This window comes from Calonectris borealis, chromosome Z (assembly GCF_964195595.1).
Source record: "Calonectris borealis chromosome Z, bCalBor7.hap1.2, whole genome shotgun sequence".
Taxonomy (NCBI): Eukaryota; Metazoa; Chordata; class Aves; order Procellariiformes; family Procellariidae; genus Calonectris; species Calonectris borealis.
In genome coordinates this window covers 84234907-84261906 of record NC_134352.1, presented here as the reverse complement: position 1 = coordinate 84261906, position 27000 = coordinate 84234907, and the positions used below count along the sequence as shown (strand labels likewise).

Below are 27000 nucleotides of genomic sequence, written 5' to 3'. Positions count from 1 at the left end.
TAACTTTTGGCTAGAAATGGTTGTGCTAATTGTACAGGGAAAGGTACATTGGAGGTGTCACTTCATCTCGGGGGGATGCAGCAAGGCGCAAACAAAAGCTCTTCTGCAGTTGTGTGGGTTTTTGAACTGCATGTGCATTAAGTAAGTCATATGACTTATTTATACTAATTTCTGAAATACCAGTGAATTAATGTCTGAAGAAGAGAGAAGAGGAATGATTAAGTGGAATGTTTCTGTAGATCTCTGAATTTGTTTACATGGCTTTTTTCATGCATCTGCTGTATTTGAGATATGTTGATTCCACATCTCATTGGGATATGTGTCACGAAGTATACTTCAGTATTATATGAAGGAGAACTAACTTTGTTCTTTGGAAAGAAAAATGTTTTTCCACACCTGTCCTGATAAGTTTTAACTTCTTTTTTCCCAAGATAAACTTTACCAAAGATAGTGTAGTACCTCTTGTGTTAAATTGCATTGTAGTCTGTGCCTAAAACGTAGTGCCCCGATTAAAGCATCACAACTTTGAAAGAGTTTCAGATTATCTAATATCTATTATATATAGCTCTGCTGATGATTTAGGTTTTGTACTTCGGATTGTTCTTTTGGTTGGAAAGCTGACAAAGATGCAATAGTTTTTGAAACATTGCTCTCATTAAATACAACTCTGTCAACGTTACATGAGGGTTTGGGTAGGTAGTGTGTAATGAATTAGTGATATGATTTAGAGTGTCATTCTGCAAAGCTTGTCAGGACTTCCTGGAACAGATACACTTTTTGTTTGGAGCAGATTAGAGGAAGTACAAAGGGGTGAAAGGACTGCGATATATGGGCAAGTTCATAAATCCTGCAGGGTTTTATTTTTCTTTCTTGGAAGACCCAATGTGTGTGTGGAGGCCAATATCATTTATTCTGTCTTTCTGGCAGAAAAAGTTTTACAGGCATGATTGTTCTTAACCCTTTTCAAAAACTGAACCTGTCAGCATCTCTGTTTCGGTGTGAATGTGGTTGCTGGGAGTGGAAGTAGCTGTTGAAAGCACTTAGTTTACTATATAATATAGTGATAATAATGGCTTATTAAAAAAGAAGTAGTTATAAAGCCTGTCTATAATCTTTAATGTTCAGCTGTATCGAAAACATACTCACTTTTCGTAAGAGAGACGTGGAAGGTTTTTGGGTTTTTTTTTGTCAAATAAGTTTTCTTAGCTAAATTTTTCCTGCAGTAGCATGCTACCGAATTGTTAATAAGATACTAACGCTTACAAAAGTGTGTATTATTTTGTTTACCAATATAATATGTTGAACAATGTGATAATGCTTTATCTAATGATTTTATCTCCATATCATTGAAGGGGAAGAAGGGTAGGGGAAAGGAGATAGGGGAAAAACTTGCTTTCTCTAATACACAATCCAACCCTGTTCTTCTTAAAGGTTTTATAAGGCTGAGACATTTTTGCTTACTGTAATACTAATTTTTTTCAGGAGAGTGATCAGGATTATTTTAGTAGTGAATTTACTTTTTACTTCCCTCCCTCTCCCTGATCAGATTTACGCTATAAATTCTTTCCCTACTTTGTATCAAGGGAGTAGTTAATTTCTGTCTTTAGCGGGAATAAAGTAAGAAAATTACAAGCCTAATATGTGAATTTTGGGAAGGAGTAGATTGTCTGAGTGGAATACAAGAAATATTCAAACTTCGAATGATTTCTGTTGCAGGACATAGGATCACTTGCTAGAAGATAGGCAGCTCTGACAGCTTACAGTGGCACTGCTAACAGAACGTCTGTCTGTAAAGCTGCTATTAGAGATGAATTTTTGTTGTGACAGGCCATTAAAATCTCCATGTCTTTGAAGCGTCATTCAGAATAGCAAAGTTTCTGCTAGGAGCATTCAATAGCCTTAACAGGATTGTCACAGTTAGTGTGTCCCTTGGGTTCTGTAGATGCAGTCTCATGAAGAAGTGGATACAGCTGGCAGCTGCTGTCTAAATATATTGCTTCTCTACACCCCAGTTTAATCTGCTTTTTTTTCCTCCTTCACTGAAATACTAAGATTATTTTTAAAGCATGGAAGACCATCTCTGTGTCCAGAATGCAGGAGCAGAGGTACCTGTGCAACAGTCCCGCACTCTTTGCTTTTGAAGTTGTTTAAATGTCATGTCAGTGCTTTTTGGTGAAAGCAGTGCACTTCAGAGGTACTATAATTTTTTCCCCTCTATATAATTTCAGATGTGCTGTCTTAATGGTTTTTTTGCAAATGTGTTACTGAAGAGTGGAGAGCATTGCTGGATGAAGCTGTGTAGATTCTGTTACGGAGTAGTGAGAAATTTGTCATTATAACATAGAAAGATCTTAATCTTCACACTTGAGTATCATGTAGTGAAGATGTATATGTAAGACGACAGGTACGTTGGGAGGAGAGCTTAGGATACCTGTGTGTGGTATTTTGCAGGCAGCTACATAATCTTAACCCATGTTCCAGACTGACCAACAGCAAGCCTAAGACTTTGGGCTCGGCACGGGCCCCGAGTTCATGAGCTCAAGGCTCGAGTCTTTCCTGAGCGTGGGCAGAGCTTGCTCACCTCTGAACTTGCTGTACTAGAAGCCTTGGCAGAATGAGCTCGTGTCTGCCTACAGAATAACCTACAGACATACTTGGAAGATGCAGGTGGGCAGTCTAGCTCAAAATTCATAAGGAAAGTGTGAGATGGGGAAGATGACAAATGGTAAGTCTGTAACCCACCTCTCCGTATCCCTTACTATGAAATATAACTGAAGAACCAAGATGTGTTGATTTTTGTTGGGAAAGGCTGCAGAGATGTACAGCAAAGCATATCTAGAAGTGTCTCAGAATTGCCTACGATGAATTTAAGAAACTATTTCTCAAAGTTAGTTTGTATTGGGAAAGGCAAATGTGCTTTAAGGCAGTTAACACTCAGCATAGCTAAAACAGGTTGTAGTGGGGACCATGGGACTCTGCAGCATTGTGGCTCTGTATCTGAGAGTTATTAAAAAGATCTTGAATTACCCTTCTGAAAAACAGGCTCTGCTGCATTGTACAAAATGCCAAGGAAAAAGGTTTCACGTTTAATTTTAAGACATTTTATAGAAACTACGGCATTATTGCTTTTCAAGAATTAGACTTAATGCAGTCCCTTATAACATTTGTGTAGCAGTATGTTGATGTTTGATTTATGGCTCCTTTGGGTATGTTATGGATACTCTGCTTTTTCTTTGGTTTTGTTAATGTTAGCACTCAAGAGTGTACATTAATGATTAAAACGGCATAGTCAGCAAAAGGATGCAACTTCAATATTTAATTGTATGACTTTTATGTAGAAACTCTTGCTAACATTTTGTTGCAAGATAGAGCTCCCAAAGCTTTAAATTATGAAGGCTTCTTTCAGCAGCTTGTTAAGAGCTAGTATACATAACTGAACATCTGGTTGTTATCAGTACATTTTCACTTCATTAAAGACTATAAATGCATATGGAGAAAAAATGAAATACTGTGATCTAGTTACATCACTGTTAAGTAGCACCCTGTGGTGCCAGTAGAAGTTAGTTGATATTTCTATGATGTTCCATTATTTTCTATAGTTAAAATTGTTTCAGGTTGCAATCTTAGTTACTTCCAAATTTAATTGTTAACAGTGTTTTGACTCATTTAAGGATGCTCGCTACATTTCCTGTGGGCTTAAAAGTCGAATGTAGGAGGAAGAAGGGCGATACAATGATTATAAAGCTCTATGGAATCATTGCAGTGTAGGAACGATGCCATGTACAGATGATGAGAAATGTTTAGGCTTTTTTTTTCCTTGCTAATTGTGACCAGTGAAGAAGTTAAGAACTGTTTTCTCTCCTGTTTCAGGAGTGTCATATTTTAATTTTTTTGTTACTTTCAAAACAATAGGTCAGAATAGTGCTTTTTTAAAAAGGACTGTTGAAGGAATTTTTATCAAGATTGTTGTAGCTACAGTATTTGAAGAGCTATTTGACTTCAGCATTGTTGGCAACTTTGTCTAATCATCAAAGGGAAACTTTCATCTCTGAAACTTAGGTTGAAGCTAGCAGAAATATCCAAACTGAAAGAGGTTTGTATTGCTTCACTTTGAAGATCCTCAAAGTTTAAGACTATTGTGCTCTGTGTAGGAGGGATCTAGTGAGTATAAAGGGAGTTTTATTTACTGCTGCACCTTGTGGTGGTGCAGCAAATAAAAAATATTTATTGTTTGGAAGATTTTCTTCATCACTTTTATATCCTTTTCTCTTTTCTGATGTGTGGCCTCTGAAGTGTCTAAAGATCCTAAGCAGAAGAATCTTTATCTGTGTCACATACTCTTCTTTCTGTTCTAATTCTGTTCTAATTTATTTTTATATTAGACTTAGATCAGTGTTTTCGCTAGGCTAGCTTTAACTTACATTCAACTTGTAACAAACTTTCTAATTGCAGAGCACAGTATCAGAGGTCTGTCCTGTTTATCATACATCAGGCTGTATATTCAAGCTCCTAATAACCTGCTTTCTCTGTTATGGTTTTCAGTGCTGTCTTCGCAAAAAATACTGGATGCATCTTGAAAAACACCCGCTTGCTAGTATTTGGGTTTGGTCTCTGGTCTGGGCAGCAAAGACAGCTAGACGCTGAAGTCAAGCATATCTTTTTGGCACCGTAAGAGTTTGCCAACTGTTTCAAATCAGTGACAGCGACCAGGTTGACAGGCATAAGCCGTTTTTCTCCATTGCCTAGACAAGCATGAGACCCAAAGAGGTTATTGTTGTCACTACATCAAGATGGCTCTGCCTTGAAACCAGCACATTTGTGAAGTGGTGTTGCAGAAAGACTGTGGAGCAGGTCTGCCTTTCACGCAGGCTGCACGACTGGAACACAGGACGTGATTCCTGTGGTCTGGCTCTGTCCAGACCTCTGCAATGGTCTACAGTAGCTTTTTGAGCACCTGGATTATCTTCTCTCTGGCCACCTCTTCCCTGGGGGTTGAAAGCTACACAGGCCCAGTCATTTGAGCTGTCCATTTTTACGGGTATTCGGACGGCTCTCGCGTTCTGTTGTTCGAAAGGTAAGGTCTTTCACTTAGATTTAGTGGATATTGCTAACAAGACTTGTTGATATGAAAGGTGAACGCAGAAGAATATAGATTCTCTGTGCAACATTTAGAAGTCCTAGACTTTTTCTAATATTTTTAAACTGTAGAGGGAGGAACTGAATGCCAGTGAGATGAAAATGTACATAGCCACATAGTCTCAGATGGTTTAGGAACAGGTCTGCGATTAAAGGGTCTTGAATCCAACTGTCATTTTAATCCTTCAGATACTCACTTTAGAGTATTTCCGTCTTTGGTTGTTTTCTCACTCTCATTCTGTCTCCCAGTCAAGAATGCTTGGGAGATGCAGTAGGAAATGTCAGAGATGCTCTCTGCTTCCAGTTGGTGTTTCTTGAGTGCCCCTTTGGGACATCTCCCAAATGTTTGGAGTCAGCTGTAATGAGCGTAGTGCATTATCGGCTGCCACGGTGCGTATTTGCCATCGGTGGGTGTAAAATTAGGAGTGATTCCAAGAGGAAAGATTATGTTCACTTTGAGTTGTTGTACTTGTATCCTGAGACCGATAACCAGATATTCTACTTGCTTTTCAGTTTTCAAAACTGATCCTGTTCTCTGTGGTGACTCCTCTTTCACCTTTCTGGTGGGCCCTCAGGAAGCAGGGAAATGAAACCTGGTTCCTGTATGATTTGAGAGTTTTTGTATGAATCAGCCCTTTTGGCAACTGTCCTAAATTAGAAAATGAGTTACCTTTTAACCTTTTAATACTCGGAGTAGACAGCTCTGGCTGGGTGAAAGTTCAGGAAAATATTTAAACAGGGAGGGGGCTTGGTCTGGTGGTGTGAGTTGAAATTAAGAGTTTTGTTTCTGACTGTTCAGGCTGTTTGCTCTGTAGGTGTGAAATCATTTATGAGCTCTCAGCCTCTGTGTGCTAAAGTATAGAAATAGCTGCATTTCATTGAGTAATTAAAGTGTTTACAACAGCATGTGCCTTCAGAGTGGTAATAGGAGTTCCCAGCTGAGATTTTCCTATATATTGCCTCTATGCTTCGCCTTGGTTCCTCTTTCACAGACCTCTCTCTTGCAGGCAGGGAGCAAAGCTGAATGATGTGGTGAGCACAGAAAGCAGTTGTGAGTGGTGCTTGGCGTTGGAGAGAAGCCAGCAGCAGCAGGATGGTGACACATAGGTAGATTGTTGAAGTTCTTGGTAGATGATGCTGATAGAAGGTCATCCACGTGGTTTTGAATGGAAAAAGCAGATAAGCTGAGGTTTTAACAGGCCCATAGTTCTTGTTCTGTGGGAGGCAGTTGCATCGTTTGGAAACAGCAGTTACACTAACACCACTCCCCTTACCACCTTAGATACATAAGCTGCTGGTAGCATCAGACCCCTGCAAACTGCTCCTATTGCTTTTACTTAAGTCTGCAGGAGTAGACAAGAGTATTTTGGTTTTTGTATTTTCCCCACAGGCTATGATTGACAGATGACCTTGCTATTATGATCTTCACATTTTGGTCTGCTTCAGACTCCAGCGTTTTCTTTGTAGCTCAGAAGAAATCCACTTTGAAACCTAGTGGTGTGTCATGGTGTGGCATCATGTGGGTACCGCTTAGCGTGAGTACTTGTCTGTGGGTGCTAGCAAGTAATGGCAAGCATTCAAGCTATTGCAGTTGGAAGAGTTATTGCTCAGGCAGGTTGCCTTAACTGGCTGCTTCTGTGTGCTCTTTTTCTGTTTCTACCATAAAGAAACCTTTTATTTTTGTTAAAGGTTACTGGTTTGACCATAGACGTCTTTTTCAGGCATTTGGAACTTTTTAAGTCAGGTATCAGTATTGTGATACATTTGAAATAAGTGTCTGTAAAAGGGCAAGGTGAAATCTTGGTCCAGTTCAAGCAGACAAAACCTTGCGTGGGTGTGATATGCAGATAGATGGTCTGGTGCGGTTCTCCGGCCCCAAACGCCTGAAGGTTGATAGCTCTGATGGAATTTACAAGTCTGCCACCACAATTAATAAATAAAATAAATCAATAAAAATGTATGTTCTTGATGGAAGACCAGAAGAGAAGTTTGTATCCTGGAAGAATTAGTTACTCTACCAATTTCTTTTAAAGCAGTACTTCTTTTAAGTCTAAATGCAGTGCTGCTTTAAAGCAGTACTCCCAGGGCCATGGATCTCTCAGAGAGGAGCCCAGGATCTCTACTATCTGCCTGACAAAAGGGATTAAGATGGAAAGTGTCGCCGACTTACTAGAATTTTTGTCATTTGATTTTAATGAGTTGTTGTCTAGAGATTACTATAATAGAAATTGTACGTGGTTGTTTAATTTAAAAGCATTCGTTGAAATGATCTGGTATCATTGGTTTGGAAGGCATCCATTGACATATCAACTGTTTCTGGTTGAAATGTAGATACTAAAACGCGTTAAGTACATGCACATATTTATGTTATGCTAACATCTAGGAATCTTGTGTTTTGGAGCTCAAGTCATCATTCTCTGAAGAATTCATAATTTAAGATAAACACAGATACATGTGATAGGTCTTTGCTTTAGAGATTAAATGTGTATATATAAAGTTTGTTGCCAGAAGTCAGTTTTAACTTGGGTGTCACATGCAAGAACCTGGACCTATTCCACCTCGTGAAAGAAACAGGCGCTTGCTTTGTGTCACTGTGTAAGAAATCTGATACCAGGGAGGACAGCTACTTGTCATAAGGAAAGAACCCAAATGCAGGAGAGAAATGATTGCCATGATTTCTAGAGTTCAGTCTATGCCAGATTGTTCCCTCATGAAAGAAGTACGTCTTAAGAGGGAAAAAAGAATAATATCTGTGAGCTTGTCTACCTGATATGGGAGTATATCCTCCAGTGGAAAGGAGAGAGAGAGAAAAAGAGGAAAACATTAAGTGAGAATAACTATTGAAATCTCCAAATGAGAAAATCCAGAGGGAGAAAAAAAAAAAGACATAATGCTTTGGTACATTGCTCTATGAAGCCCATTTCCTTGGGACATGTCAGTTCTGTGGATTTTTTTATTCTGCTTTATAAGGTACTTGAGAAGGAAAAAAAACCCCACAGAAACTCAAAACATCATGCAGTTGTTCTGGTTTTCTGAAATAAATAGCTAAAAAATTTTGACACGTAATTGATACATGAGTTCATTATTTCTAGTTTCCTCTTTATCTGCAAGCAAACAGTTTTCAGAGGAAGTTGGAGATCAGCATAAATTCCATGTAAAGTCATTCTATATGACCGATAGCTTTGAATAAAAAAAAAAAAAATTCAAAAACAAAACCCCCTATTCTATAGTCTCTCAATATAAATAAACAGTATTTTCTTTGAAGTTAAAAGAGGTTCCTGGTAGTTCTTGTGACCCTTTAGAAATGCTTGAGTTTCAGAAAACTGTACGTTTGACCCTTGGTGGGGAAAATAATTTTGCTCTGAAGCTTTATCCTTGTGCTGATAAATTAAGGGTGACTGTAGCTGAGGGGTTGGTCCAGATATCAGGACTCTGGTTGTGTTTATGTCAGAGCAGATTTAATCTGAACAGATTCTACAGGTTGAGTGGAATGTTTCTGCAGTTACATGTGCCCTAACTGGGTTTCAAATAGAAAGAAAATGAGAATAACTCACTAACTGGAGCTGCATGAATTAAGCTTTCTTTCTATTTTTTTTTCTTTCAGAGTTATATAAGGGTATTGAAAGCAGATTCCGCCCCCCCCCCCCCCAAAAAAAAAAAAATTACTTAATACATTACAGTAACCTCTTTGTTTATTTCTTTACACTGAATCTTGTAAAAATAGAAAAGAATTTTGTAATGTCTCCTCAGATTTGCTATTCCCCTTGCATGGTTTGTCAGAAAAATAAATAAATGAATGATTGAGATGGAGAAAAAATATACTAGACTCTGAAATTTATTTCCCCTCAGCAAAGTGACCCAGCTGTTTTGGATGTTGCAGCATGTCACAAAGTCAGCCTCTTCATTCATCAACTCAGGGCTGGAGACATTATTCTCGAATTCTTAACCTTGGTAATGATAAGCTGCTGAATTTTTTTTTTTCTACAGCTACGAAGTATTTTTTCCAAGCTGTTGTTTTTATTTTGATAGAAAAACATTTCTTAATTTTTTTGCTGGCGCTAAACTTCTAATAATCAGTACATATAGGTCTTCTCTCTTTGCTTGGGATGGATGTGGGTAGTGGATGGCAAAGCATCACGGTTTTGGAGAGGGGGTGGGAGCGGTTCCTAGCTCAGCCTTGCTTGTGGCTTAGATGAATTTGCAGTGGAACCAAATCACAGCGTAACCTCTGGCCTGATCTAATTATCAGCATTTACACGGGCCAACTTCCTCAGTAGTGGGCAAAAAGTCAGGTGGCTCACAAAAACTAAAAGTAATTAAAATGTACGTGATGATTTTAAGGAAGAATGTTATTTAAGCAGTACATCTCTTCCCGACGTATAACTTAAAATGTTATGCATTCAAATACTTAAATCATGCGAGAGGGAAAAAAAAAAGCAGTGAGTTTGCATAACCTTCACTTGCAAAAACATTTTTGTATCGGAGGTAGTGCGGTTGTGTGGACTGCGATCCAGGAAATTGTGATTCCAGTTTGCTCTTCCCTTTGAGCAAATAACTAGCGCACTCTTTGCTCAGAAACTGGCCTAGAGCTACTGCAGAAGAGCTTAACTTAAGCTGTCTACACACCATGATGCACGAAACTCTTCTTCCTCGTGTTTTGCAGTAATGCATGTTACTTACAGCATTTCTAGCAGCACCCTTGAGAATATTGAAGTAACTGAGTGTGCTAAAAATCAGACTGATTTCTTCTGAAAGAAATCCTCTTCATTTTGGTAAGGACCACACCAGGTCTGATCCTGAGACTAATGAAGAGTTTTACTCCTGCCAGTCTTTTCTGTGGTTTATTTATTTTGTTTCAAGAGAGATTGCACTGTAGTTTTCAAGTCGTCATTATTTGAAAGAACATTTAGTTTTATGTTTATACTTGTTTTAACTGTTAAGAATAAGATTTTTGGAAGGTGACATTGTAACAAAGAAAAACTTAGCATCAGTGCTTAAATACACACTGATGCTGTGTTTTTTGTTTTTTTTTTAATTTTAAATAGAGATACTATAAAACCTTTGCATTTGAGAAGTATAAATAGATTTTGAATTTCCAGTAGGTTCCAGGTCAAAAAACCTTGATAATTGATGCTGGACACCTGTTGTAACTTAATGATATTGGATTGTGAAGCATACCGTGGAAATTAAGTAGTATCAGTGGGGGAAACATTAAAAGTACTTAAAAACAATCTTCATAATGGATTAGAGGATGGTACTGTTGCACCGAATGAAGTATCTCCTTACTTTTGGAGGAGGTAAAAATGGTCTTTGATTGAAAGAAAGAATGATACTAGTTCATGTCCAAGTCATTTCATTGTGTTTTAAAAGGTTTCTTGTAGTCTGCAATTTATTATTGATTAAGGAGGCAAATGCCATTTTCCTCCCTCTTTTAAAAATAAGGTATGTGTAACAAGGTCATTGTAGGCAGAGGTGGGAACAGAAAGCACAAGATATCCCAAATAGTGGATCGATCTCTCATCCATTTTGCTGCAGAGCCTTTCCTAATTAACTTAGTGAGCTTTGCTAAACTATCTGGTGTCAGTATTTAATCATTACAGCACATTCTTTGGGATTGGCTGTAATATCTTGAAACTTCAGACTTCGCTGTTACCTCAAAAATACCATTTAAAACTGAACAACTGTATGTAGTATCTCGATATCCTGAGCATTTCTTACACTTAAACTAGCATTTGTATATTATATTCCTTTCTTAGGGATCCACTTTTCCTGGCAGATGGAGCTGTGTTTGGCTAGCTGCACGTTTCCCTGACTTAGAATGACGGTTTCATGACAGTTTGTTTAGCAGGACAAAGGACATGCTTTTGAAATAATCTGTTATTTTTAGAGTGAAGTGTAGTCTGAGAATTGCACCTGGAATGTTCTGGGCAATACTTCAGTGTTTTTACATTGTCTTGTCTTTTGGCATATTAAAAAAAACCGCTTACGTCTAAGAAGAACAGCCCATTGTTGGTATGAAGTGATTCTGGATTTTTTGACTTTGTTGTTTGTGTTCCCAATTGAAACTCGCTGTGCTAAGCTGTGTATAACCTCAGGTGAAGCTACCAAGTGTTCTTGGAAGTCAGTTTGTAAACAAGCCCAGTAGATCAATCTTTATAAATGTTCCTTTTTTCCTGCAGAGATATTACATACAGCATTTCCTTGGAAGCTGTGACAACTCTCATCGTCTTCCTGTCCTGCCAATTATTCCATAAAGAAATTCTACGAGAGAGCATCATTCACAAATACCTGATGCATGGTCGATGGTATGTCGTGTTCTGGGGTGGTACCTAATGGCAAAGCAAATGCTTCTGATCGCTTGTTTAGACTGTTTGTACTTGAAAACAAAAGACAGTGAAATATGTTTTGATAGAAAATGTGTTCTGCTCAAAAGAAAACAGAACACAAAAGCAAACCTCTGTAAAGACTGTTGGAAAGTTTCAGGTTTAAATCTCACAGTCCTGACTTCAGTAAATCTACTTTGGAAGCCATTTTCATTTTTCGAGGGTAATTTCATTAACTTAAAACAGCTTTTACTTTTCAGGATGTTTTTTTGATTCAGCTATGGGTCTTTTCCTGCAACATTGCAGTCTAGAGAGCCCGTGTACCTCAGAAATGCTAATGAGCCTTTTTGTGATACAAATAAATAGCAGCCCCTCGAAAGATCGCACATATGTGCTACGTTGAGTTTTAAGCTGCAATAGTGGAAATACTTAGCAGGTGGTAAACTCGGTCGTATGAGTAATAGCACTTGTTCTGGCGAGTCGGTTGTTTTGTTTAAATGCTTTGTCATGGTGGCTTTTACATATTTTGGTCAGGCTACCATTCATCCTCTTTCAGCTTTAAATTCCATGTGGGCAGATTTTTGGGAAGTGTATCTATTATCTGGTGTTCTGAAATTTCTAGTAGATACAAGAGAGAGGTACTGCTCCGGGACGGCATGCGGGGAAAGGAGGGAGGCTCAGCTTGGCTGTGGGCAGAGGGAGCACGGGGCAGGCTTCAGCCTGAAGCTGCAGCAGGGTAGAGGCAGAGCCTCAGTATTTGGGGGGTTTGGTGGTTCTTCAGTCTCTGGATTGAGGGAAGTGAGGGTTTGGGGCAAAACGGGGAATGTTTGGGAGAAAAGACAGTATGTGGTCTAAGAGATCTGAGTTGGGAGTAGCAGGTGCCTGGCCTCTGGAGAGAGGGGTGGGAATTTGGTGGCTGGGAATCTAGGGCAATGTGAAGAGTTGGAAGGGTACTGGTTAGAGGGGACTGGAGTTCGTTGTAACACGGCCCCTGTCTGATCACCTCTAAATCATATGGGAATGGGAACCAACTGTTTGCTTCTGTGGAAGTCCTTCCCTGTTTTGGAAATACTGTAACCTTTTAAATCCAACAAATTTTATGTGCATTTGTCAAAATCATTGATGTGAGGTCAGATGTTTCATTGTCTTTGCATATTGGCCCCAGCCACACACATGGACAAAAATACTGGGAGAGTGGAGAAATACTATTGTTACCTGTTCTATGTAACCAAAGCATGGAGTGAAAACTAAACAAATATGTTTCTTTCCCTTGCATAAATATTTTTCCAGTTGTCTCTTGAGGTAAAAGAATACAAAGATTCCACAAATTAAATGATTGATTTAAAAGTAGTATTGAAAAAAGAAAACAAAAAATAGTTTCCATGATCCTGCTGTTGAAGGTGCTCCTGCAGAGCCCTGCTGAAGTCAGTACAGCTTTGCACGGGCAGGACCTTGGCGATCTTTCCCTTTCCAGCCTGCTCAAGACTGGGAGAGTAACTGTCTGTGTTTAATGCCAAACACCGGCCTTTGCACCCTGCCTGGGCTTTGTTGTGCCAAATTTTGCAAGTTGTGAGTCAACTAAAGCTGTTTTCTTTTTCTTTTCAGTCTCCCATATACCAGCAGACTTGTGAAAACTTTACTATATAATTTCATTAGACAAGAAAGAAGCCCTCCTCCAGGGACCCATGTCTTTCAGCAGCAAACAGATGGAGGAGGACTGCTTTACGGAATTGCATCTGGGGTAGCAAGTGAGTCTTATTTTCTATAAACTATACACTTCAAACCTTATGAAGTATTGCCTTCGATGTGACCTCTCTTACAAACACACCTGTAGCCCATTGCTTTTTCAACAAGCGATACCAGTGTGCATGCTCAGTATAGAAAATAGTCCACAGGCCTGCTTGGATTGTAATCATGGACGGTCCATCTCAAGATGTGTTAGAATCCGAGGCAATTATATCTGCAGGCACCGCAGGGATACCTTCCCTGAGGGCAGCACATGGTAAAAGTAACACTTAGTCCATTTTTCTGCTTTTGTTGATACTTTTTTTTTAAAAATAATAAAGCAAATAGTGGCCCATTTGATAATGCTTCAACTTAGTTAAAATGCTTATGTGCATATTTTATTCTTTATGATTACTCAGTGGATATGGTGACCTGCTTGAGCAGAAGGTTGGACTAGGTGGTCTCAAGAGGTGCCTTCCAGTCTCAAGGATTCTGTATATAAGGGAGTAGCCTAGCTAGGAATTTTTGTAACATATTGTAGCGTATGCCTTTCCCAGTAGGTTGACTAATGTTTTTTCCTGAATAGTATGACTAGATCCTGACCTTTCGTGGGTGGACTGTTTGCTATAGAGAGATATCGCCTAAAGAATATGAAAGACCTGATGCCATTTTTTGTTAAGAAAAAGGTTTCTCATGTTTGTTGTACTATATAGTGTGCTTTGGTTGGTGGTTGCGCTCTTCCCCACACCAGCTGTGTTTTATTGGTGTGTGTATTACATATAAAAATCCTTCCTAAAGGTTTTTCTTTTCCATATAATAAGAATAAAATATAATATATTGCTAACAGTAATGGTATACGTTATTTTCTTTTTCCCGATAAACTAAATAACACTTCGCAAGTCAGCTGCTGTTAAAACTGATACTATTTATTTTGCTCTTTTGTGAAATCCATTCACTGGCAGCATCCCCAGGGGATATTAAAGTTCAGGCCGCAAGTGGTCTGCCAGAGAATATTTTACAGTCTGTGGCAGTGCACGTGGATCTCCTCATGGAGGCAGTAAAAGAGCATGTCTCTAACTTGGAGCAGCATAGCCTGAACACATCGCTGCTTCTGCGTAAGATGAGGCTACACACAGCTCAGTGCGCTGCTGGAACACGCATCTCCTTTCTGGTTTCCAGTTTACACGCTCAAGGGTAGACCACTGCTGTGTTTGCGTTGTGCCTGTAACGTAAATGCGTCAGAAAACAGTTGCTTGGTTTGCAGTTTATTTAAACAGAGAAGAAATTAATTAAATTGTTCCCTGCAACGTTTTTATTCAAGAGTCCCAACAGGTACATTCTCTTCCTTCTTTTCAATTGCTAGAGAAAATTGCTCTTAAAATGTTTTTCCGGAGCAGTTTTCAGTATGTGGTTTGTTCTTTTGCTTGTGACTGGAGAGCAGGTCTCACTGCATATTTTGATACCTCTACTTACCTGATGGTTTTATTCTTCTTGGTTCTAATCTCGCTAGTCATGCTTGAGTATCTTTCTGCCTTAGTGCTGCCACAGGCAAAGTAGCTTTTTTCCCTCTTCTGGTTACTTGATTGATTTGTAAAGTCCATTCAAATTGCCACCACTCCTGCCTTCCTCTGTAGCTCCTCTGATATCCTATCCCCCCCTGACTTTTTACTTCTTTATATCGAGTTTGCATTTCTTAATGCAGACTCTTAAGGTTTCAGCCTACGTCTGTTCTTGTCTCTTCCTACACTTCCACCCCCTTCACTCCTCTTGAACCGTTCTCTTAACAACTCCCTTGGCATACTCCTACGCTTATTTTGTTGCTTCTTTCATGAGTACCTGAAGTGCCATTTCTTGTCCCAGTGAATTAAGTATCTTCATTTAAAGCTTTAAGTAAAAGAGCCTTTATAAAGAACTTTCTAATGACCTGCCTGGGAAAGGGTCAAAAATAAGTACCACATCCTGTTAGAAAACTGAAATACTTTTTTCTGTTTGTGCCCAAACAGTTGGTTAATGGTTTTTTTGTGTCTGCTTATTTGCCTGTGTGCGATGTTGGACTATAGGTGAAACTTGGACACAATAGGATTGGTAGAGTAAATGGCATACTTGTCTATCCGTAATATTTCTGATTAACCCTTAGCAATCCTTTGTTTTATATAGGGTAGAGTGCAATACAGATTAGAAGACAGCAACACAAATTGATAGTCTGTTATGGAACAGAAGGAAGTTTTGAGCAATGAGCAGATAGGGAAAACTTAGACGTGATTTCTGTATAGTTTTATTTTTGTGTGTTTTGTAATCTTTACAAGATAAGAATTGAAAGAAGAATGGAAGAATTGAAAATTCACTTTTATGTTGCTCAGTGCCTTTTAAATACCACGTAATGCTTAAAATAAGTTTATTGAAAGAGTCTAAATAAAATCTGTTTAGGATGAAAGGAGATAGGAGCCTGGTTTTAAAAATCACTTATTTTTCATATGAAATTTTGAGGCCTGAGATAATTATTGTAGTTGTTAACTTGAAATTATTTAACTGATACCACAGTCATCTACGTTACCATGTATTATGTATATTTTGTAGTCACTTGCACAGCAGCAGTAGATAAACAAACTCTTATACGCACTGTATTTTAAATCCACCCCCCTTTCCTTCCTTGTGATTCAGCAGGAGTGATAATTATACATTATATGAGCAGAAGTTTACCCTTTCCCACAGTTAACCTTCTCCTGCTCCTCATCCTTCGCAGCCTGTTTTTTTTCCTCTCGTGAGTCTCCTTAACCCTGAAACCATATAGCCAACATCCTCACACCAATTACTTCTCCTTGGTTTGGCCTTCGACTGCGTGCCAGTTATCTGTGTGCAAGTACCTTTCTCCATCCTGTATATAAAATACCTTGGTTAGAATTGTATTGCCAATTATGTTATCCTCCAGTAGTTAAACAAACAATTGTGGGTTTGGAATGAGGGGGGAAATAATGATATTTTAGTTTTGTAACTTCATAAAGGACATTCTTCTATACTGAGTCAACTTTGCTTTGTCGTTGCAGTCTTTTTGTAGGTGTGCAAAATAATTGTGAAGTGCTGCTAGATCTGGTGGTATGTTGTTGATGTGTTGTGAAGGCATAAATGACATCAATATGCGTGGCAGTAGAGATTAGACCTCATACATTGGAAATTAGAAGTTCATTTTCCTTGGTTCACAAAGTACGTTGAACTAACTTACCTCCAAAAAATAATTTTTTTGTTGGTTTTAAATCCCCTCCTCTTTTTTTTTTTTTGGAGTATTATTAGCATTTGTCAGTTCACCGTACACGGTTAAGCAATTTGAGAGAACTTTTAGTGGGCAAGCAAAATTTTTATATTAGTCATTTTATTTCTTGCAAAATAAAATTCATGTTACAGGGAGGAACTGCCAAACAGATGATATGCTAAGACTACTCAAGCCTATTGAAAAATAAGTCAATTTACATGGTTTCATTTGAAATAGTTGATTCAGTTTATACTTTGCTATTGAAAAAAAACCCCAAACACTTTAATGCCTCTTGCAGTACTTAGGAGTTACTACAACAGTAAGATCTAATTGATTTAGTTTGTGCTGTTCAGATGATTACAGCTGTAATGGGTACAATGTTGTACCTGTAAGAAACTAATGAAAAGGCAGTACCCGGATTCATCTTCATTAATCACCTAAGCAATCATCATAATTAATCTGGCCCACAAATGTACTGTTGTAGCTTTAATATAAATTGCAGAACTCAGTGTATAGTGGTCAATAATGACTGGTTTTCTCATGTCTGTACTCTTTGGTTGGAACTAGACAAACATTCCTGACCATTAATGGCTTTCTATCATGTAAGTATGTACTTCACTCTGCATTATGTCATTCAGAATTGGTGTTCTTGAAGGCATCTGATGACCTGTGTTGTACATCTGTGACTTTATATATACTCTAGCTTATTCCTATTTTTTTTGGTGCTACATTCCGGTTAATAGGAGCACTTGCATGGTTATCTTGAACTGCACAAGAAAACAATTTAGTGTTTTATGTTAATATCTTTTTCCTCTTCAATTCATATAGTCTGATTTGTAATATCTAGATTAAAACATGTCAAGGTAGATGGACACAAAAGGCTACTAACAATGTGTCTGTTATTTATTACGATTCCACCAAGGTTTTTTTCTACTAACAAATATTGCAGGCTGGTTGTTTCTACCTTCCAGAGCCTTTTCATGATGTGTCACAGATCTGGTGTATGATCTGCTACATAACCACAACTTCGTCTGTCTCCCTGGTGCTTAGTCAATGTTTAATTGCCTGTTCATGCTCACCATAATGAAAATGTAGATCTGACACTTCTTTCTCAGTTCTGCCTGTTCATCTTCCTTCTTGCTTACAGTCCGTAACAGCGTCACCCTTTTGTCACTGTAATCGTTTTGTCCTATCTGAATGTGAAGATTTAGATAGCATCCAGATCTTTAACCTTTCTCTTAGTTTCTCTAAAGATGTGTCTGAACTGGATCAAAACGTGTGGCTGCAGCTCAAACGTTTGAGACCAAGTAATTGAGTATTAGTAGTAGTGTAGCTGTGGCAGGCTCAGTCTGCAAAAGCTGCCCAGCAAGCTGGGTTCTAGAGCAGCTTCACCCTGACCGAAATCTCTGCTGTGGTGCCGTGAGGACCAGAGGAGCTGGTTTGAAGTTAGGTTGAACTACTCTGAGCAGTGCCTGAATGTCCCCTTTGAGAGTCTTCATTGCCTTTTTTCACGAGATAAAACTCATCTTCTGTCTTAATCACAGTAGCACAGAAAAAGCATTGCCTCTGGCATAAATCTCTGCAGGCCAGAGGTGTATTCACTGTCAAGCTCTTGCACACTTCCTTTGACATAGTGTGTTGTGTTTGTTTTTTTTTAAATCTAATTTATCTTTGTGGTTTTGAGTGATGCAAGAGTATAGAACAGTTATACAGCAGTAGCACTTCTGGTAGCATGCCTAGGCTCCAGGTCCATCAAGGGGACTCTTGGGGCTTTCAGTCACAAGGATCTTGAAACCACAGGAGTCATAGTATAATTATTTAAGAAATTCTTGATCTTTCTTTTAAGCTTCCCCAGTGTATTTTTGATAGGAAACCACCAGTGATTTAGAACTAGCTGGGCAGGTAGCATAGACTTTTGCTCTGGGACCCCCGATCTTTTCATAGATGCTGATGGCAATGATAGCAAAGCATCCTTTCCCAAAAGAGCAATTTGTACTCTAAGGTCCTGGGCTTGGTAGTTCTTGGAAGTCTTCCATTGACTCTGGTGAGACTTACACGTTTGCAAGGAGCAAACAGTAGGGATTTTTTCTTTCCTTCAGAGAGGTAGACGTTCCTGGGGACCCTTGGCTGTCACCACTCCACCCTTACGGCAGTGACAAAATATTTCGTACTAAACATTCTCAAGGCTTATGTGTTTTTAAGTCTTCTGTAAAGCCTCTTTTCTATGATATCTACCTGACACTGTCTAGGCTCATGGTGTGCTGGGAGCTCTGCTACTGTGCTGACTAGTATTGCCTCTTCTCTCTTGTCAGCCCCCCTCTGTGCTAATCCATCTTGTCTCTTGCCCTATACGTAGATTGTCAGCTGTTTAGGGTAGGGACCATCGTTGAGTATGTACAATACATAGCGTAGCGAGGCTGTAGTTTATGACTAGAGCTTCTGATTTCTGTGGTCATACAAATCATAATTATAACCATATGTTCCAGCTTGTTTACTGAGAGTGCTGCAGCAAGTTTCATGAGGTGTGTTGGTGATTTATCTCCCTGACATTTATCCTCATATTCCAAAACCTGAGCAGCTTCAAATAACCCATTATAAAAAAAAAAAAAAAAGAAAACCTGTTGGCTCAAAAATGATTTTTCTTCTTTAATTCTTCAGGGGAAATTGCTTGTTAAAGGAAACGAAGAATCAAGCTGATATATTGTAACAACAAAAGTATTAAAACTTGATATCTTGCAAGCACTAGGGCTAGGAAAAAGGAATTTTATATGGGTGAAAAGGAGGCATTTCATGCTTTCCAAACTCTTCTTAGCTCTAGAGAATTACAGAAATTGAAATTGAGATAAAGACAATATTTATAACTATAAAATTTCAATAATCAGTTTTTAAAAAAAAAAAACAACAAACCTCTTATACTCTAGTTTTTCTTAAAGTCCTGTAGATTTCAGCTGGGGGATGGTAAGAAATCCGTACCTCTTCACCTTACAATCCAGTGTCAACAAGAGTGTTCATCTCCTACATAGCATTTATTTTAGCAATAAATGTGAAAATGCTTTAAAAAGATTGTAAACACCGTTATTTCCACTTCATTTTTGAACATTTTCTTCACTATGAGGGTGGTGAGGCACTGGAACAGGATGCCCAGAGAAGTTGTGGATGCCCCATCCCTGGAAGTGTTCAAGGCCAGGGTGGATGGGGCTTTGAACAACTTGGTCTAGTGGAAGGTGTCCCTGCCCATGGCAGGGGGGTTGGAACTAGATGGTCTTTAAGGTCCCTTCCAACGCAAACCATTCTATGATTCTGCAATTCTAACATATTGCAAACGATAAAGAGGTTTGACCATGCCGTTCCCAAAATCTGGGAACTAAAGTCTTCAGGATCAGCATTTTCTTCCAGCAGGCCACATTGCTTCTCGTGAAGTATTAACAGGTCTTAAACTTTTTAATGGTCATCCTTCTGGATCACAGATACAGAGTATGTCAGGTTAATGTGTGTCCGAAAGGGTGGGTTTTTTTTGCACTAATATGGGATATTGAAGTAACACCTGTGACTTAGAACCCCATAAGGCAGTTATTCTTCATAATTTTGAAAATATCTGCAGTGTACCACTCAGGACGTGTTCTGCTGCTGCGCATTTTCAGGAGAAAGGATAGTCTCTTCGATTTCAGATGCACTGACACCTGATGTCTGATTACTGTCTGTTCCTCCCCTTGGAGGGGTTGGAAAGTGAATGGACAGGAGAAACGGAGCTGCATTTCAGGTCAGGGTGAGGAACATTGATAAAGCGCAACAATTTTTTTTTTTATTGCTCTGTGTCAAAATTGGGTTTTCAGGTCTGCTGATGGATTAATTTAATCGAAAGCTGTATTTGTTATTAAATTACATGTTAACTGGTTTCCCTTCATCCTCCTGCCAGATTTCTCCTGTGCCACCTTTTGGGGTAGGAGTGTTTGGGCATCAGGTCATTCAGGTAAAAAATTGCCCCAGCTCAGCATAGCAGGAGAGTTGCTTTGGCCACGTCTGTAAAGACTGAAGAAGTGCAAAGGCTATGCTGCAGACTTTAAAGTAGCCACGTTATTTTGCATTTGTTCTTTATTATTTTATTTTATTATTCATGCATTATAGGTGACACGTGAGGAAGCTGAAAGTGTGTCTGTGTGCTTTCTGTTTAGTTCCCTGTTCCCTTTTGCCTTTAGCTTCCTGCTCCTTCTCCAAAATAAGTGATGATGGATTTTTTTTTTTTAGTGCATCTGCAAGGAAATCTGTATTTTAACCCCTTCCTCAAGTAACTTACGAAGTCTGGTGGGTTTTTTAACATGTACAAGGTGAAAGAGGAGAAGTTTATTCATATGATATCTATTATGTTGGGCATAGAATGAGCTACTGATAGGAGCAGCACAAGTCAGTTGTGGAAGTATTGTGTCATGATCAAATTAGTTCAAATTCTGAAACAGTTTTATTTGCCTTACCAATAATTTTGTCAGGGCAGAAGGGAAATTACTTCAAAGCTCAAAATAAATTAAAACAGCCTTTGCCTTGGAAAGGGAGTGAAATTTAAAAATAAAAAACTAAAGAGTACATTTTCACAGTTAGGGACGTAATCATACATGGCTGGGAGATGCAGGAGGCAACGTCTGTCACTTAAGTGGACAAGAGGAGCAGTGAATTTGCTTACCTGTTAATTGCATTAAATCCTTAAATTAACGCAGCAGAACTTCCTAAGCATAGATCTTGCAGATACAGCAGAGCTTATGGTTTCTCAATTAGCAGTAGACATTTTAATTCACATAACAGATTAGATCTATGAATTTGGTATGAAGATAGCCTCAATCTGTGATGTCAGTTTACTCAACTGCCATGTTTAAACATAAAAAAACCTTTACATAAAGAGCTTGCAGATGAACACTTATTTAACACTGATACTTATGAGACAAGAATGTTCCTTGCAGAAAGTGGTAGCTGTCTTGCCAACTCTTAGAACCTGTCCAGAAGGAGGTGGATAATTAACTAAGTTGTTAATGAAGTCATTAATGCAAGTGAAAAGATGTCATTCTGGCTGTTGAATATACATCGTGAAAAGGAATACTGTGCTTCTAGGATATGACGGCTATGGTAGGTTTTGCAGGGGCTCTAAGGGAAATGAAGTAAAATGTAAGTGTATTACTAAAGCAAAACTTTCACTGGTACCAAAACTCAAAATCAGATGAACACTTGAATCTGATTAATCTGTAACGAAAATATTTGCGTGCATTAGGACATGTGTATTTCAAAATTGCAGTCTTGCAGATTCTTACAGAAACTTTCAGCCTTGACTCAGATCGTAAAACTATAATTTTTATTTTCTTGTGCTACATTGTTTTTAATTCAGTTGTGTAGCGCATTTTTCTAATTGTGGTTAGTATGCAGAGAGTACACTGAATTTGCGTAGTGCGAGACAAAAATATTTTGCAGGATAAGTAGACATACTATGAAAATCATGGCTGTAGTGAATTTTGTGTTTTTGAGGTAGTACAACCTTGCTGGAGCCACGCTCCATCTGGATGTGGCTCATAGTATGTTTTCTCTTGAGCCTTGTTGGGTATGTACTTAAGAGCACATATTTATAATATTGCCTATATGGACTGAAGTGTTTGACTCTGATTTTGAGGGTTGATTTCACAAATAATTTCATTTCAACAGCTATAGTTTCTAATGAACAATTTTAGTTTGAGAGGGAAAATGTTCCTCTTTACATTTGAGCATAAAAAAGCTTGGAAGTTTTTCCATCTTTCTTTTATTTCTATGGATTATAGCTGTACTTCCTTGTTTTTGTAGACCCATGGAGGAGCTAAGCTGTGCAAAGAATGATCTAAGATTTAATGAGGCCTTTGACTAAAATCTTTGTCTTAAACCAACAAAGACAAACCCTTAATGCGATTATAACATAGTTATTTTTTACTTAATGTTCTAGAAGAGCCAATGGTAATTAAATGTGTTCTGCCAAACTGTAGTTTCCAACACAAGTATGAGATTTTTACATAACCTGATAAATGGCTATTTTTCCCTTTGAACAAGCCATCAAAAACATTTTCCTTCTTTCTGCAAAGGACTTCCCAGCCAAATTAGAGCAAAGCCAAACAGATCATGTGCTTAGCAGTGTATTAGTAGAAACTATTTTAACAGTTGCAGATTTAAATTTTATTTCCTTGTCCTGAAGCCAGTTACTATTGTTGAGTAATTTGGAACTTTTCTGATTGAAGCTTAAGTTATCGGTATGTGGTAGTTGCAGTATAGAGCAGTGAACATTAATTTTCATGACAGTTGGGTTTGTTTGTCAATTTTTCTCTTTTAAGCGAGTGGCATTTTCCAGAGTGACTCACTTTGGGGAAAGAAAAATACTATTAACAAGAAAAGAATGTGGCACCTAGGAATAGACATCCTGGTGAAAAGAATGGATTTCCATTATTGAAAAATTTCTGTGTAACATGGAAATTCAATTATTATCCTTATAGGAAAGTGTGAATTTTTGCTTGCTTCTCAGTAATTTGATTTTTATTTGGATTTTGAATTTGCACCAAGTCCAGAGCCGTGCTGCTGCCAAGCTACGTCAGTCTGGTTGATGGCTCTAACTGTCACAGGTCGGGGGACATGGGTCAGACCTAAGTGACGTGCTACTTTTGTGCATGCTCAGCTGCTGACTGGGAGGGCGCAGCCACGTTAGGACAGGCTTAATGACAAAGCTTCACCCTGATCATCCTCTCCACCCTCCCTTACTGTGGGTGAAGGGCTGGAGCAAGGGGAAGAAATGGCATTTTGCTGGTGTCTGCTGTGCTAAGGATGCTTTGCTGATGACAGTGTAATATGAGAATCGTAGAATTGTTTAGGTTGGAAAAGACCTCTAAGATCATTAAGTCCAACCGTTAACCTAGCACTGCCAAGTCCACCACTACACCATGTCCCTGAGCACCACATCTACACGTCTTTTAAATACCTCCAGGGACGGTGACTCAACCGCTTCCCTGGGCAGCCTGTTCCAAGGCCTGACAACCCTTTCGGTGAAGAAATTTTTCCTAATACCCAATCTAAACCTCCCCTGGCGCAACTTGAGGCCATTTCCTCTCGTCCTATCGCTTGTTACGTGGGAGAAGAACAACCTCGCTACAACCTCCTTTCAGGTAGTTGTAGAGCGCGATGAGGTCTCCCCTCAGCCTCCTCTTCTCCAGGCTAAACAACCCCAGTTCCCTCAGCCGCTCCTCATCAGACTTGTGCTCCAGACCCTTCACCAGCTTCATTGCCCTTCTCTGGACACGCTCCAGCACCTCCATGTCCTTCTTGGAGTGAGGGGCCCAAAACTGAACACAGGATTCGAGGTGCGGCCTCACCAGTGCCCAGTACAGGGGCACGATCACCTCCCTGCTCCTGCTGGCCACACTATTTCTGATACAGGCCAGGATGCCGTTGGCTTTCTTGGCCACCTGGGCACACTGCCGGCTCATGTTCAGCCGGCTGTCGACCAGCACCCCCAGGTCCTTTTCCTCTGGGCAGCTTTCCAGCCGCTCTTCCCCAAGCCTGCAGCGTTGCATGGGGTTGTTGTGGCCGAAGTGCAGGACCCGGCCCTTGGCCTTGTTGAACCTCATACATTGGCCTCGGCCCATCGATCCAGCCTGTCCAGGTCCCTCTGCAGAGCCTTCCTGCCCTCCAGCAGATCAACACTCCCGCCCAGCTTGGTGTCATCTGCAAACTGACTGAGGGAGCACTCGACCCCCTCATCCAGATCATTGATAAAGATATTAAACAGAATATGCGGGGAACACCACTTGTGACCGGCTGCCAATGGGATTTAACTCCATTCACTACAACTTTTTGGGCCCAGCCATCTGGCCAGTTTTTTATCCAGTGAAGCGTAGTCTGTCCAAGCCATGAGCAGCCAGTTTCTCTAGGAGAACGCTGTGGGAAACGATGTCAAAGGCTTTACTAAAGTCTAGGTAGACAAAATCGACAGCCTTTCCCTCATCCACGAGGTGGGTCACCTGGTCATAGAAGGAGATGAATTAGTCAAGCAGGACCTGCCTTTCATAAGCCCATGCTGACTGGGCCTGATTGCCTTGTTGTCCTGTACGTGCCGCATGATGGTACTGAAGATGATCTGCTCCATAACCTTCCCTGGCACCGAGGTCAGACTGACAGGCCTGTAGTTCCCCGGATCCTCTTTCCGGCCCTTCTTGTAGATGGGCGTCACATTTGCTAACCTCCAGTCAACCGGGACCTCCCCGGTTAGCCAGGACTGCTGATAAATGATTGATAGTGGCTTGGTGAGCACTTCTACCAGCTCCCTCATACGATTCTATCAGTCTGGATTTAGATCCCTGCCTGCTTAAGCCATGTCTAATCTTTTCATACCACATGTGCAGACTTTGTGAGTTATTACTTTGGCTCCTCAAGATGCTGTTAAAGCAGCTTGGTAGTAGAGAGAGAATAAAGAAACGCATCTATTGGTGGCATCAATATGGTGGCATTCCCGAAGCTTTCCACAAGAGAAGGTCTTTGAGTCTTACAAGAATAGCTTTAAAGTTGTTCTGCTGGTGTAGTCATGATGATTAGGAAAGGGAGGTTTGTAGAGAGAGGCAGTATTTTTCATTAGACCAGTTACTGCAGTTGGAATAACACAGGGATGTATGTGAAGCGTAACACTGTACGTGTGCTACACAAACTGTCTTCAGATGGCACAGCTTCCAAGAATTTAACCTTAGGAGAGGGCTTAAAGACTTTGAGGTTGGCACCCAAAGGAAGATTTCTCTAACCGTTTTACTGGGAACAGTATTGAGATCCTGAAATACAAATTCTCTTACCAGCACCATAGCTGGAATACAGCTTTATTCATTTAGTCTTTCATCAACAAATATTTGAGTTTAGTGAAACTAAGCATTGTAAACTTATAGCTGTATCTCTTTCACTGTGGAATGTCTGAGAAGGACTAGATAGATGAAAGGCTGGAGAGGAAGGCACAGGAGCAAATCCCTTATTGCACGAGTTTCCCGTATTATCTTCTGGTCCTTTCCGTTTTCTGTTTCTGTCATGTAAGACGGAAGGAATGGGGATGGCGTGGAGCTGGGAAGGCAGAGTAGATGTAGGGAGGAGGATGACTCTCTGATATCTCTTTAACTCAGCTATGATTTGGCTGGCTGACATGAAAGCTCTTGCCTATACGTAAATTACTGCTGTGGACATAAAAACGTTCCTGATGTGAATGTATATACAAAGAAGCTAATGGTAAACAAACTTCCTTTGTTGGGTTGTCATTAGGGGCTTGCTCATGCAAAATGGAGAGCATGTTGGTCTGGCAAGCTCTTACACGTTATTTTTATTTAGCATGTTAAGCAAATGTTTGGCCTTTCTAGAGAGCTTTCTGGATAGTATTTCTTCCTCTGTGCCAAGCATTGCCCTCTTTCCCACTCATTTTGGAGCATTTTGTGAGGTTTAAAGTAGACTGTTATCGGGGGAACTGCTGCAATTCAACGGACAGATTTTCTTTGGCCAAGGTCCAAACCTTGTCTTCCTGTTGTGGATATTAATAATGACAGAGTTGAGACCTTGTCACTCTTCTGCTGAACAGCGTAGGTAATAAATTTGGAAACGAGGTTTCATAAGAGAATTGTGGTCAGGAACAGGACAAGGTTTTCTGTCTAAATGAAAAATTTCAGAATGACTCTAACTCTGGAATAATTCCTAATAATTGTTAAAAGACTAAATTTCTTAGCATTCCTGCTAATATTTTGGATTTTTGCTCAGCTTTATGAGAATCTGTAGCTGATAAATATACAGACCTGTAGTCTCAGTCTGAACTGAAAATTTTTACTTTCTCATTGGTCTTAGTTCATGCAAAACCCTTACATCAGGTGAGATAATTTTATGCTGCAGCTAACATTCAAAATCAATTTAAGTCTATTTCTGCCACGCGTCTTCTGTATTACACAGTGTTGTAGGACTTCCAGTTTTAACGTGTCTGGGGCAATGTACAAGTCTTCAGAGTGCCTGAGGGTGAAAGACACATACCAGTAGGCTTTCTCAGGTCAGCTTCAGCTGGCACTTAAATACCTTATTGAAGTCTTATTATTAAGTCTTATTATTAATCTTATTCCCAGATTTATTTTGCACTTCATATCTTGTGAAGAATATGCTTAAAATGTGCAGGTGTTCCTCAGAAACCCCATTCCTAGACAAACTGTGATTTTAATGGGATGCACAGGGCTGTCAAGAGGATGTTCTGCATCAGCTCTTTCTTTCCAGCATGAGACCTGTAATCGCCATCCTGTGTCATTTCTGCCTGCAGCAGGCCGTGTCTACCCAAGTGAGATGTCCTGCTGGATGCTCACAGCTAGTGCTGTGGCTGAAGGGTTTTAGGAAGGGGCAGCATGCACAGCTTACACAGGGGTTTGCTTTTCATTTTCTTTGGGATTTTTGTTTTCTTTTCCTCCTTTCTCTTCTTTTAGAGAATTGGGGAGTGGGAAATTGAAGTCTTGCCTTTCTTTTTATTAAATGGAGAAGTTCTTCTCTTACAATCCTGCTATAACTCCTCCTCCTGCAAAATGC

General features: G+C 39.5%; 1 protein-coding gene across 8 annotated transcripts in view; it reads left to right on the top strand.

Moving 5' to 3' along the window:
* Positions 1-27000, top strand: part of LOC142075247 (dymeclin) — a 222356-nt gene that overhangs the window by 33056 nt on the left and 162300 nt on the right. For all 8 annotated transcript variants that reach the window (XM_075136337.1, XM_075136338.1, XM_075136340.1 and 5 more), the window contains 2 exons: positions 11316-11441; positions 13065-13207. In XM_075136337.1, the coding sequence (XP_074992438.1) occupies positions 11316-11441; positions 13065-13207 (269 nt within the window). The remainder of the gene's footprint in view (positions 1-11315; positions 11442-13064; positions 13208-27000) is intronic.